This window comes from Schistocerca gregaria, chromosome 2 (genome assembly GCF_023897955.1).
Source record: "Schistocerca gregaria isolate iqSchGreg1 chromosome 2, iqSchGreg1.2, whole genome shotgun sequence".
NCBI lineage: Eukaryota > Metazoa > Arthropoda > Insecta > Orthoptera > Acrididae > Schistocerca > Schistocerca gregaria.
This window is the reverse complement of record NC_064921.1, coordinates 481,076,860-481,091,363: the sequence shown is the minus strand read 5'-3', so window position 1 is coordinate 481,091,363 and position 14,504 is coordinate 481,076,860. Positions and strand designations below refer to the sequence as shown.

The following is a 14,504-nucleotide window of genomic DNA, read 5'->3' as shown; positions in this document are numbered from 1 at the left end:
TTTTTAGATAAAATTATTTTACGTTTGTTTCTGGTGGATTTGGAAGCAACGGTATTGAGCCTAGCTACAACGACCTTATGATCACTAACCCCTATATCAGTCATGATGCTCTCTATTAGCTCTGGATTGTTTGTGGCTAAGAGGTCAAGTGTGTTTTCGCAACCATTTACAATTCGCGTGGGTTCGTGGACTAACTGCTCGAAATTTTTTATTAGAAAGCGTTTAGGACAATCTCGGAAGATGTTTTCTGCCTACCACCGGTTTTGAACAAGTATTTTTGCCAACATATCGAGGGAAGGTTGAAGTCCCCACCAACTATAACCGTATGAGTGGGGTATTTATTTGTTACGAGACTCAAATTTTCTCTGAACTGTTCAGCAACTATATCATCAGAGCCCAATTATTAACTTAGTTCGGCTGTTAAGTATAACCTACACCCATACCAATTCGCACGGAGTATCTACTTCGTCTTCACTACAAGATAAACCACTACTGACAGACACAAACACTCCACCACCAATTCTGCCTAATCTATCTTTCCTTAACACCCTCAGATACTTCGTAAGAATTTCTGCAGATCTTATTTCAGACTTTAGCCAGCTTTCTGTACCTATAACGATATCAGCTTCTGTGCTTTCTATTAGCGCTTGAAGCTCAGGGACTTTCCCAGCACAACAATTTACAACTACAATTCCGACTGTTCCTTGATCCAAGCACGTCCTGTATTTGCCATGCACCCTTTGAGATTGCAACCCACCCCGTACTTACCCAAGGCCGTACTTTCCACACAGCCCCCGCTACCCGCGTCGCCGCCAGCTGAGTGTAAGTGGTCAGTCCAAAAAACCAAACACGTTATGAGAGTACACCGTGTAGCCACTGGGATTATGTTAAACCCACAAAGAAGGAGTGATGGACTCCCATTAAACGTTAATACATTTATTCAGACAGTATTTCCTCAAAATTTACAAGCAATGAGCCAACCACCAATGACGATACTGACACTGTAACGGAATGTCGGAGAGGAGGCCGAACTACTGAACTCGGTATTGCATATCGGCCATCAGAAATTGTTTCACCCTTACCTTAATCATCGTACGAATGTTGAAATGGCAGAAATTGCGATAGTCAATCGTGGACTAGGAAAGCAACTGTAATCACTTAATGGTGGAAAGGCATCCGCATCGGATTCTACAAAGATTATGCCAAAGAATTAGCTCATTTTCTAGCAGCAGGTTATTGCAGGTCACTGGAGCAACGAAGGGTACCTCGCGACTGAAAGAAAGCGCAGGTCAGTCCCATCGTAGGACAAATGTACATAATTATAGGCCTATATGTTTGAGGTAGAATTATGGAACATGTTATACACTCAAGAGTTATGACGTTTTGGAGAACGAAAATTTCCTCTACAAAAATCAACATGGATTCCAGAAACAGAGGTCTTGCGAAAATTAGCTACATCCGTTCCTACATGAGATTCATAACGCTGTAGACAACAGCGGTCTGGCTGATGCCGTCTTCCTTGACTTCAGGAAGGCATTTCACGCCGTACCGCACTGCCGCTTACTGAAAAAATATGAGCTTACTGCGGATAAGGATAGATCTGCCACTAGATTCAAGACCTCCTTGCACAGAGAACTCAACTTGTTGCTCTTAACGGATCAAAATCTACAGATGTATAGGTAATTTCCCGAGTATCCCAAGAAAGTGTGATCAAAATGGTTCAAATGGCTCTGAGCACTATGGGACTTAACATCTGTGGTCATCAGTCCCCTAGAACTTAGAACTAATTAAACGTAACTAACATAAGGGCAACACACCCATCCATGCCCGAGGCATGATTCGAACCTGCGACCGTAGCAGTCGCGCGGTTCCGGACTGAGCCCCTAGAACCGCGAGACCACCGCGGCAGGCGAGTGTGATCATTATTGTTTACGGTGCATACAGGGTGTTTGAAACGACAATAAAAACTAAACGAGCAGCAATAGAAATACGCCGTTTGTTGCAATATGCTTGGGACAACAGTACATTTTCAGGTGGACTAACTTTCGAAATTACAGTAGTTACAATTTTCAACAACAGATGGCGCTGAAAGTGATGTGAAAGATATACACTCCTGGAAATGGAAAAAAGAACACATTGACACCGGTATGTCAGACCCACCATACTTGCTCCGGACACTGCGAGAGGCCTGTACAAGCGATGATCACACGCACGGCACAGCGGACACACCAGGAACCGCGGTGTTGGCCGTCGAATGGCGCTAGCTGCGCAGCATTTGTGCACCGCCGCCGTCACTGTCAGCCAGTTTGCCGTGGCATACGGAGCTCCATCGCAGTCTTTAACACTGGTAGCATGCCGCGACAGCGTGGACGTGAACCGTATGTGCAGTTGACGGACTTTGAGCGAGGGCGTATAGTGGCCATGCGGGAGGCCGGGTGGACGTACCGCCGAATTGCTCAACACGTGGGACGTGAGGTCTCCACAGTACATCGATGTTGTCGCCAGTGGTCGGCGGAAGGTGCACGTGCCCGTCGACCTGGGACAGGACCGCAGCGACGCACGGATGCACGCCAAGACCGTAGGATCCTACGCAGTGCCGTAGGGGACCGCACCGCCACTTCCCAGCAAATTAGGGACACTGTTGCTCCTGGGGTATCGGCGAGGACCATTCGCAACCGTCTCCATGAAGCTGGGCTACGGTCCCGCACACCGTTAGGCCGTCTTCCGCTCACGCCCCAACATCGTGCAGCCCGCCTCCAGTGGTGTCGTGACAGGCGTGAATGGAGGGACGAATGGAGACGTGTCGTCTTCAGCGATGAGAATCGCTTCTGCCTTGGTGCCAATGATGGTCGTATGCGTGTTTGGCGCCGTGCAGGTGAGCGCCACAATCAGGACTGCATACGACCGAGGCACACAGGGCCAACACCCGGCATCATGATTTGGGGAGCGATCTCCTACACTGGCCGTACACCTCTGGTGATCGTCGAGGGTACACTGAATAGTGCACGGTACATCCAAACCGTCATCGAACCCATCGTTCTACCATTCCTAGACCGGCAAGGGAACTTGTTCCAACAGGACAATGCACGTCCGCATGTATCCCGTGCCACCCAACTTGCTCTAGAAGGTGTAAATCAACTACCCTGGCCAGCAAGATCTCCGGATCTGTCCCCCATTGAGCATGTTTGGGACTGGATGAAGCGTCGTCTCACGCGGTCTGCACGTGCTGCACGAACGATGGTCCAATTGAGGCGCCAGGTGGAAATGGCATGGCAAGCCGTTCCACAGGACTACATCCAGCATCTATACGATCGTCTCCATGGGAGAATAGCAGCCTGCATTGCTGCGAAAGGTGGATATACACTGTACTAGTGCCGACATTGTGCATGCTCTGATGCCTGTGTCTATGTGCCTGTGGTTCTGTCAGTGTGATCATGTGATGGATCTGACCCCAGGAATGTGTCAATAAAGTTTCCCCTTCCTGGGACAATGAATTCACGGTGCTCTTATTTCAATTTCCAGGAGTGTAGAAGACAAAGCAGTCTGTGGGTGCGCCATTCTGTACGTCGTCTTTCTGCTGTAAGCGTGTGCTATTCACAACGTTCAAGTGTGCTGTGGACAACATGGTTAATTCCTTAGAACAGAGGATTTTTCTGGTGTTGGAATTCCACCGCCTAGAACACAGTGTTGTTGCAGCAAGACGAAGTTTTCAACGGAGGTTTAATGTAACCAAAGCACCGAAAAGCGATACAATAAAGGATCTGTTTGAAAAATTTCAACGGGCTGGGAACGTGACGGATGAACGTGCTGGGAAGGTAGGGTGACCGCGTACGGCAACCACAGAGGGCAACGCGCAGCTAGTGCAGCAGGTGATCCAACAGAGGTCTCGGGTTTTCGTTCGCCGTGTTGCAGCTGCGGTCCAAATGACGCCAACGTCCACGTATCGTCTCATGCGCCAGAGTTTACACCTCTATCCATACAAAATTCAAATGCGGCAACCCCTCAGCGCCGCTGCACGAGAGACATTCGCTAACGATATACTGCACAGGATTGATGACGGCGATATGCATGTGGGCAGCATTTGGTTTACTGACGAAGCTTATTTTTACCTGGACGGCTTCGTCAATAAACAGAACTGGCGCATATGGGGAACCGAAAAGCCCCATGTTGCAGTCCCATCGTCCCTGCATCCTCAAAAAGTACTGGTCTGGGCCGCCATTTCTTCCAAAGGAATCATTGGCCCATTTTTCAGATCCGAAACGATCAGTGCATCACGCTATCTGGACATTCTTCGTGAATTTGTGGCGGTACAAACTGCCTTAGACGACACTGCGAACACCTCGTGGTTTATGCCAGATGGTGCCCGGCCACATCGCACGGCCAACGTCTTTAATTTCCTGAATGAATATTTCGATGATCGTGTGATTGCTTTGGGCTATCCGAAACATACAGGAGGCGGCGTGGAGTGGCCTCCCTATTCGCCAGACATGAACCCCTGTGACTTCTTTCTGTGGGGACACTTGAAAGACCAGGTGTACCGCCAGAATCCAGAAACAATTGAACAGCTGAAGCAGTACATCTCATCTGCATGTGAAGCCATTCCGCCAGACACGTTGTCAAAGGTTTCGGGTAATTTCATTCAGAGACTACGCCATATTATTGCTACGCATGGTGGATATGTGGAAAATATCGTACTACAGAGTTTCCCAGACCGCAGCGCCATCTGTTGTTGACAATTGTAACTACTGTAATTTCGAAAGTTTGTCTGCCTGAAAATGTACTGTTGTCCCAAGCATATTGCAACAAACGGTGTATTTCTATCGCTGCTCGTTTAGTTTGTATTGCTGTTTCAAATATACCGGTCATTTTTGAAACACCCTGTATAAATGTTTAGTAGAAAGCGTCCGAAGCTCTTTGAGACACTACGCAGATGATGTGTTGTCTGTAAGAAACTAGCAACGCCAGAAGAGAGTATCGATTTGCAAAATGGCCTAACAACTACGCTGTTGATGACAAGTTATTGGGAACAGAATCTGAACACAGGGTGGCGCAGAATAACGAGCTGAAAAGTGTTTGTCTACTGTGATTTGATCGTATGCCATAAATAATTCTCCTTATGATATTGTTATATTACAGCTCTGAAAATTCTATACCTCACTGGCTGATGCCTCAGTTCACATTTCAGAATGGAAGCACCACCATTGGAATAGTGCTCCTGGGAACCCACACGTTCAAGGTGCTGGTCACCTCTATCCCCAAAAAGTAGTTGTTTGGTGCGCAGTCTGTGCAAAATGCATTACTGGGCCCACGTCTCACCTTTTTGAGGAACCTGTCAGAGAGGATAAATACAGACGAGTCCTGGAACATGAAATCGTAGCGACTGCGCGACGCCGCCGAATGCTCCGAAGCTACTGCTTCATGCAGGATGGAGCACATCCACGCCGTCTGAAGGCGTCTTCCATTTTCTGCAGGCGACATTTAGTCATCGGATCGTTGCCCTGTGCACCTTTGCGTTCATTGGACATGGTGTGGGATGGTGCCCTTATAGTCACGACCTCAATTTGTCGGATGATATCTTATGTGGTTGTCTGAAGGACAGGGTCTTGAAAGATAGTCCTGAAACACTCCACGACCCTTCCAGAGAGATTTGAGCAGCCAAAAATGATGTTCATGAGAAGTCATCATGAAATTCAATTAAAGCCTCTACACAATCATTGCTGAAGAAGGAAACTTCTTTGGAAGCCTTCTGCGTCAAATTTCAGATTGCCTGTAAGAGCATAACGATAAAAAAGTATTACGCCATAGTAGACAAAAACTGTCTAACACCTATTCGCATCACTTTGTATCTATGAATGACTGTAAGTGGAATGACCATATAAACAAATAGCAAGAAAGTAATAGTAGGAAAATCAGATGCCAGACCGTGACACTTAGGAAGAATCTTCAGAAAACGTAACTCATCCACGAAGGAAGTTGCTCACAAGTTTCTAGTTCGACCGATTCTTGAGTTCTGTTCATCATTCTGGGCTCCTTACTATGTAGGACTGACAGAGGAGACAGAGGAGATGTATTAAAAAGCGGGGCGTTTTGTCACGGCTGTATTTAGTCGGCGCTAGATGTTACAGTGATACTTAACCAACTGTAGTGGCAGACTTTACAAGACAGGCGTTCTGTATCACGGAGAGGTTTACTAATGAAATTTCGAGTGAGCGCTTTCCAGGAAGAGTCAGACAAGATATTACTTCCTTCTACGCACCTCTCACGTAATGACTAGCAAGGCAAAATTGGAGAAATTAGAGCCAATATAGAACCTTACCAACAACCATTCTTCCCGCGCGTCATTACGAGTGAAATTGCGAAGCGGGGATCAGTCCGTAGTAATAGAAATACAGTCGTCCACACACGGTTAGCTGGCTTTCGGAGTATGATGTAGATGTCGTAGTACGTAACAATAACATCGTCATCAACTCTTATTTTGTCATTTCTATGGTGCGTTTAGTATCCGCATAATTTTAGCCCTCCTATTTCGATGCCAGCCTCGCTAAATAAATATAACACTATAAGCGTGATTTCTTGCAAATAGTCAGCAATCTGAGAGGAACCACAATGTTCATTTTGACTCAATTAACTTTCCATATAATCGGCCTCCAGTATATTTTGAAATAATGGAAAAAAAATTAAAAAATGTTTTGTAGCTATGCAGTATAACTTGATTGAAGCAAATCGAATGACGTAATAACCGAGCATTACAAAGCAAGCTGCCTCTGCTGATGGAGGGACGGTGTCAGCAGCAGTGGTTCAGATACATGTTTTCGCTTGTGCTGTAGCTGTAGAGCAGAAAAAACAGTTCGTAAAATTCTTCTCTCTTACTTGAATCTCATGACACATTAGACATGAAACGAAGCTGTGGACTTGTAACTCCGGGAGAAAAAAAAACTGTGAACGTGGGAATTTAGCAGTAGAGAATATAAACACTGTGAAATATCGACTTGGTCGCGAGAAACTTAATTCTAGGTGCTGGCATCATCTGCAACTGACTGTGTTCCTCCCTTGCCTTCTCGCCAGGGGGAGGAGGTGTCCGCAGCCGCCTACGACAGTTCTTGGTTCGACGCAAACGCTCGCTTCAAGCGCAGCATGAGGATCCTGATGTGCCGCGCCCAGAAGCCACTGTTACTCACAGCGGGACGGATGTACCCAATCAGCAGGGCTACGTTTGTGTGGGTAAGTTCCGCAGCTGCCAGCCGCCGCGTACTACAAAGTCATTCGTGGAAAGTCAACAGCTCTTCCTCACCCTCGGAAAATTATGAACACAAGCAAGCGGACCGAAACTAAATCTACACGTAGTATCGATCTTGCCACTCCTCTGGTGTTCAGCGACCACTGCATTCTGTAACACAAACCTTTTGCAAATTAATGCTTACGACATGTTTAACTTTTATTACTCGCAAGACAAAAACTCTCCTCGTTCTCTTAACGACAATTTCTGTCATCATCACTCACGTATATGGTAGTTTATATACGTTTATCAAATTGCAATGTGTTTGAATAAAATTAATCTACGAGTCTGTATGTTCTACAGTTTTAATTTACCCCAAAAACAATCATCCATCGTACAAGGTTATATGTTTTACATAAATGCAAATATAGAATTGGTCAAAAATATGTAGCTACCACGAGAAATGCATGGTTCAGCATAAATGAAGATGATAGTCAAGCAAAGAGATAGTGCTGCTATATTTGAGCACGAAAAGCACTTGTACAATTCCCCCAGTATGTTGAAAGTGTCAGTGCTGGTTAGGACAGTCTTCTGTATAGTTTTGAGGATGTTACGTCGGAATTAAGCGAGTTCGAAACGTTAGCCAGTTGTTCACGTTAGTATGGTGAATGCTTTCCTAGCCAAGGTTGCCTGTGTTCGGTGCTTTGAGAGTCACCGTATCGAAGATTCCTACCGGATACACGGAAAGGGGAAAAACATCATCCAGCAAGTCTCAACGCCGACGAATGTGTGTGTTGATTGATCGTGACAGGCGGTGATTGAAGAGGACTGTGACGACAAATAAAACGACGACAGCTGCGAAACTTACTGTAGAACTGTCTATCGCACTCGCTAACACACTCAGCACCAAGACAGCATAAAGCGAGCACCATAAGCAAGAAATTAGAGGCGAGGTGAAACTCCAAAACCGGTGATGCAAATGCTTGTAACAGGAAAATGATGAGCCGAAATCATGAAACCTGAACTAGAGAGCAACGGAGCAATGTCATTTGATCTGATGAGTCTTGCTTCTCACTAGTTGCAACTTTTGGTCGAGTTTATATCACAAGAGTGAAACATCATGGCGTTTCGGTGATGATTTGCACAGCCAAATCGTGGTGTTTCATGGGTCTATACAAGCATTATGTGACCATTTCGGCTGATCAGCTCCATCCCATGATACGATGTTCGCAATTGGTGACGTTGTGTTCGAAGACGGCGGAGACCCTGCCTAATCCGCTCCCATCACCTAGGACTAGTTTTGTCGGTACGAGGAGGAATTGCCGCGATTCCGCTGGCCAATGCAGTCACTTAATCGCATATTACTGAACCTTTGCGGTCTATTTTGGAGAGAAAGGTCCGTGGTCACTACCCACCTCCATCATCCTTACCTGAACGTGCCACTATTTTGCAGGAACAATGGGTAAGCTTCCCTTGAAAAGCATATAGGACGTGCATTTATTCATTTCGAGACGACTTGAAAACGTTTTAAATGGCCAAATATTTTCCGACATCGTATCACACATGGTAATCTGCTGTTCTTGGTGTTTCTGTATTTTTGTCCATCCCCTGTACAAACCGGCGGTACTTTTCAGAAGTAAAAGTAGGATAAAAGGTTTCATTCAATGTTCACAAGAACTGAACGTGCCTCTCACCCGATGAGCGACAAACGTCCATAGGCGGTAGTCAGTAAAGTCCTGTAATTTTGCACGTCTGGCGTTATTGCGTTCACATGTATTGCTACGAAGAGCTGCAACACACCCAAAGTTTTTGGAATTAGAGGCATATAGACTAATTCATTCATACACAATAAAAAAGACACCGCATACTTCGAGATAAAGGAAACACTGGAGGCCCATATTGCAGTACGAGATCTGTAAGCCTCTTGTGGTTGATCCGACGTTGAAGCAGCTGATAGTTAAGAAATGCAATTATATGCCTGTACCTGTGCGGTGGTTCTCCATCCCGTTGAAATAAGAACTTTTCGGTATGTTCTCTCAATTTTGGAAAAAAGGCATTTTACAACACACCAAGATTCGTTACTCCTGTAACTGAGGGAGCGTGTCAACCTCAACAGCGAGATCCTTACCGACAACTAAATGGAATAGCATCTTAAATCTCGCATCAGGGTAAACTTTTCTATGATCTCTACAGTTTTATGGGTAAATTAAAATGCATCCCAAGTTTCTGTCCTCATTCCTTTAGCAGTTGTAATGTAAAACGGTGAATATTGTGTGTAAAAGAAAGTTTTTGCCTCGTTTCACCAGTAGGTGACATTTTCATTAGATAAAAGGAATACTTAATTTAACACTGTTTTCCAACGATTTTTAGCTTTCCTCGTATATTCGCGGCGTTCCTGACCCAAAAAAACTTGAGAGCTACACGTGTGAGAGCTGCGAATAATAACGTGTTTACGAAAGACAAACAAACGTCACTGATAACGTAAAAGCTTACTTATAACGTTATGAGAGACGTACAACTCAGGCAAGGCCAATGACGACTGTCACTAAATTGGAAGCGTACTTTCTCTTTGTGAGTGGATCGACAAAGCTAATTCGGTGGGAGAAATAGATGGAGGAAGTCAGTATTGTGTAATACAAGTACATGTACGGCTGCAGACAATCGCAATGAGAAGTACAAATATGGATCCAAACAGGTGAGTGGTGTTCACGATCAGCAGCGCGTTGTACACGAGGATGGGCGCCCACGGTCGTTAGTTCTGCTCCAGAGGACACCCAAGAGCGATCCACTGCGGCCTCGGAGAATCGCCAGCAGCCGTCGGCAGAATGGCTGGCAGGGAATATGGCGTACGTTAATTAGTTCGCTAATGAACACCGCCGGTGCAGCTGTTTGAAATGGACCAAGAGTAACTTCTCTTTCAACATACACCGAGCAATCGAAAATTTACAAAAATGGGAGAGAGAGAGAGAGAGAGAGAGAGAGAGAGAGTGAGAGAAGGAGTGTGAGAGAGAGAGGGACGGAGAGAGCTGCGCATGGGTAACAGAGGGAAGAAAATCCTGCGTCACAGGACCTAGCACCACTGGTTGCCAAAAGAGGGTGTAAAACTGGCAACGTTTGATGTTAGCACAAGCTCGAATTAGCCCATGACATTTTAAAGTTACTATTTCAGGAAACTATTAATGTTGGAAACCCACGGAAAACCTAATTGTTGATGGTCATATGTAGCTTTTAAATTCTCTCTTGCGGCATGTGAGTCTAAGAGTCTGTACCACTCAACCGCCTCGTTCTCTAATGTTGGTTACCTACCGATGGATTGCCGATAGGGAGTAGTTCTGTTGATACCTGAGGCTGAAACGGTACTGCTTTACATTAGTCACGGTGAAATAACAAACAAAATCCAGTGATAGCCTGCGGTTGTATATAAAAACTGTACTCACTCTTTTTCTTATGAGAAGCGAAGTAATCGAGGAAGTCAGAAAAGCAAAAGTGCTTGCAACACTTGCAATCGTCTATCTGAGACACTGTGTCCGGCGTAGCAGTTCACCTATAATCGTAGCAGACGTTCAGTATAATAGCTAGTATTTATATTTATAACATACGTTTCAGTACTAGTTGAAGAAGCAAATTCAATAAATCCTACTAATATTTGTGTCAGTAGTAGTAGTAGTAGTAGTAGTGCATGCATTTCCAGAGTGAAATTTTCACTCTCAGGCGGAGTGTGCGCTGATATGAAACTTTCTGGCAGATTAAAACTGTGTGTCGGACGGATACTCGAACTCGGGATGGAATGTAGGAGACGAGGTACTGGCGGAAATAGGCTGTTCAGAGTAGTCCTGACTCGTGCTTGGATAGCTCAGTTGGTACAGCACTTGCCCGCGAAAGGCAAAAGTCCCAAGTTCGAGTCTTGGTCCGGCACACAGTTTTAATCTGCCAGGAAGCTTCAAAAGTATGAGTTGTTTTCATACTTGTAACAGCACTAATAGCAGCAAGGGGAGAAATAGTAATAAAATTATTTAAAAGAGATTCTAGTATAGGATACCTACGGATCTTTGTCTGATAGGAAAATCTGAATGTATGGAAGTATTAGAGTAACACAAGCAGAAGTTGGAAAAAGATAAAATAATAGATACTGCACACTTAGTTCACTATTCAGTATAGAGAAACGTTCTAAAATGATAGATATAATAATTCACATTGACGTAAGCTTTTCAGAAACGGTCAGCTTTTATCAGAAATGTGGACTAGGACAAATAAATAAATATTTCATTTGTAGGTTAACGCGTGTTTCTTCTACTAAGCTGATTAACCTGTCCTATTCGTGGTATAACACTGTTAACTGTGGCGTATTATGCCCCCTGCATGCAACTGTAGATCGTTTGTTACACCTACTGAGTAGCGTAGTAACTTTTATTTTGTTACTTGTACCGTTCAATCTGTCTCTCAGAACTCCATCCCTTATGATTTACGAGAACTGTTCCGTTTCAGTTGGACATTTTTAAAATTAGATTACATTTTTCGGTCACTTAGAATCATCTTCAGACCTAAGTAATTGCGTCATTTCTGTTTGGAACCACATACCAAACTACTGTGATATGTAGTTCTGAGTAGACAAGACGGGTCGTTGAAGGAAGTGCTTGGATCTGAAAATGATCGAGTGACCTAAAGACCTAAAATGATTTGAAAAATGTCTAACTGAGCCGGAACAATAAATGAGAATTATCTTAAATACTAACACGGTTGCTGAATCTCTCAAGACGAATGTTTCGTCTGTATTGGTTATTACATTCATACACTACATTGAGTTGAAGTGATACGGTGCGAAGAACCAAAGCTAAAGACCTACTGGTCAGCGTTAGCCTAGAAGGGTTACGAAACAATTACAGCGCAAGTCTGAGCGACGACTACGACTTAAAAACTGTTTCATCGTGACTGCACTGGAAACAGCACAGACAAAGTGCGTAGGGTGGTGCTTCGGTTAACACAAAACGACGGCAGCTAAAATCTACTGTATCCTGGCACCGAAATTTACGTTTTCTGAGATTACCCAAACTGGCTTATGATAAATTCTAGGACTCCTTTCCCTGTCCTTCCCAATACGAATTAGTGTTCATCGCTAATCTTCTCACTGCCAATGGGACGTTGTATCTTAGCGTTCCCTTTCTCAGTCTGATGCTGGATAAATTAATGGTGAACCTCAAATAAGAAATGTAATAAGTACAGTTGATAGTACAATTACCTTTAATAGTGACTTTAATTTACATTCATACATAATGTTTATCCTAAGTGATAGCTACAATTTTATTACAGTGTTATACATACTTTATTTCCCGTGCCTAAGCAGATAAATAGGCAAAAACTTGCTGCGGGTTACACAGGATGTCGATGGTAAACAGTGTCTGCAGTGGATTGCAGTACTAAGCTTCAGTTAGGAGCGGAATGTAGAAAAGATTGCTAAATCATACCACATGGTGGGACTCATCGAGGAAGGAATCACATTTGTGTGACTACTAGTGGAGTTACGATCCGTCGGACATGTATTCCCTGATACGCTTTAGGTGGTTGCTAAGATATTTTCTTAAACAAGGTCACGCTGAATCTTTGCACACTCCTTGTCCAATCTGGGATTTGCTGCGTCTCTAACTCCGTCTCTAATTACTCTTTCAACTGAAGATTACAAGACTCTCCTGCGTTCTCTGCATTCGAAGTCACAAGCACAATACCGGGTGTTTATTATCAATCGCTCTCTCAGATCTGCGGCTGCCTGAGAGATTTCTCTCACTCCCTCTTCACAGTCACAATGCTGTCATTACCACGCCTTTGAAGGAGGCCACTCTACGGTTTCGTGACTCAGCATGCTGATGCCTTGCTTTAGTACTACAAGTGTTAACCGAACATGGCTGCATTCTTTAAATATGACCAAGACGTAAGTAAAAATATATGTTCATATCGTGGAGGACGCAGAGTGATTTGGGCAGGATGTAGTCGGTAGATATGTCGGGTCCGATTTATGGTCACAGATACAATGGAACGAGCTCTGATTTTATTGGAGTGATACAGTGTACATTTGGACGCTCCAGGAAAGACAGAACTACACTGAGTGAAACTCGTACTGGTGATGAGCCTGGTTTCCAACATTTCAATATATTTGAAGGACCACTGATATTTTCACAGAACCGACAGGAAGAGTCAGACGGCTATAGCAGAAATCAAATACGAGAAAGGCAGAGGTAAGTGATCTAAGCCATCTGGTTTATAGCAAAGCTAAAACACAAGAGAAGCCTAAGTACGTAGAAAAAGTCACATTACAAGAGAGCGAAACAACAAGTGTCTCCCTTTGTTATCGAAAGTATGTTGACTTCTTACTCTTTGGCCCGTCAAATCAGCACTTGGCACGCATAGTTGGCTAAAAAAATTGCGTATGGAAAATCAAGTCTTAACAAGAATAGAAAAGATTATCATAATTAATAATTATTAGGCGTCCATGTTAAGACTGGCAACCGGTAGTGTACAATAAACTGAGGTCACAAAAGTCATAGGATTTAGCTGCGTGTTATACACGGGGATTTACGCCGACGTTCGTTGGGTTTGCACCAGAGGACACCCAACAGGGAATCCCTGCGGCGTCGGAGCATCACCCAGGAGCCGTCGGCAGAATGGCTACCCGGAAATATGGCTCCATTTGACACAGACTCAAGAAGACATTGAAAGTCCCCTGAAGAAACACTGAGTCATGCTGCCTCTATAGCAGAAAATACTTGCAAAAGTGTTGCCGGTGCAGTATTTTGTGTACGAACTGACCTCTCAGTTGCGTCCCATAAATGTTAGATGAGGCTAATGTGGGGCGATGTGGGTGACTAAACAATTCTCTCGAGCTGTCTAAATGTTCTTCAAACCAACTGCAAATAATTGGAGCCCGGTGTCATGGTGCATTGCACCCGTAAAACTTCCAATGTGTTTTGGAACATGAAGTTCATGAAAGACTGCAAATGGTCACGAGGTAGCCGAAATAACCATTAACAGTCAAAGATCGATTCAGATGGACCTGAGGATCCAGTCCATTCCAAGTAAATAGAGCCGACAGCATTATGCAGCCACCATCAGCTAACACAGTGCCTTGTTGACAACGTGGGTCCATTGGCCCGTTGGGCCTGCATCACACTTGTCACCTGCACCACCCCATTAAAGCCAGATTTGGTCGCAACCTGCTAACGGATACGTTCGTCGCACGTCCCAAGTTGATTTCTGCGATTATTTCACGCAGTGTTACTTGTCTGTTAGCAATGACAAC

The 14,504-nt window shown here is 44.5% G+C and overlaps 1 protein-coding gene across 1 annotated transcript in view; it reads left to right on the top strand.

Moving 5' to 3' along the window:
- The window catches only part of LOC126335848 (odorant receptor Or2-like), a 37,035-nt gene that overhangs the window by 18,258 nt on the left and 4,273 nt on the right, over positions 1-14,504 (top strand). The window contains exon 4 of the mRNA XM_049999318.1: positions 7,066-7,221. Coding sequence (XP_049855275.1) covers positions 7,066-7,221 — 156 coding nt within the window. The remainder of the gene's footprint in view (positions 1-7,065; positions 7,222-14,504) is intronic.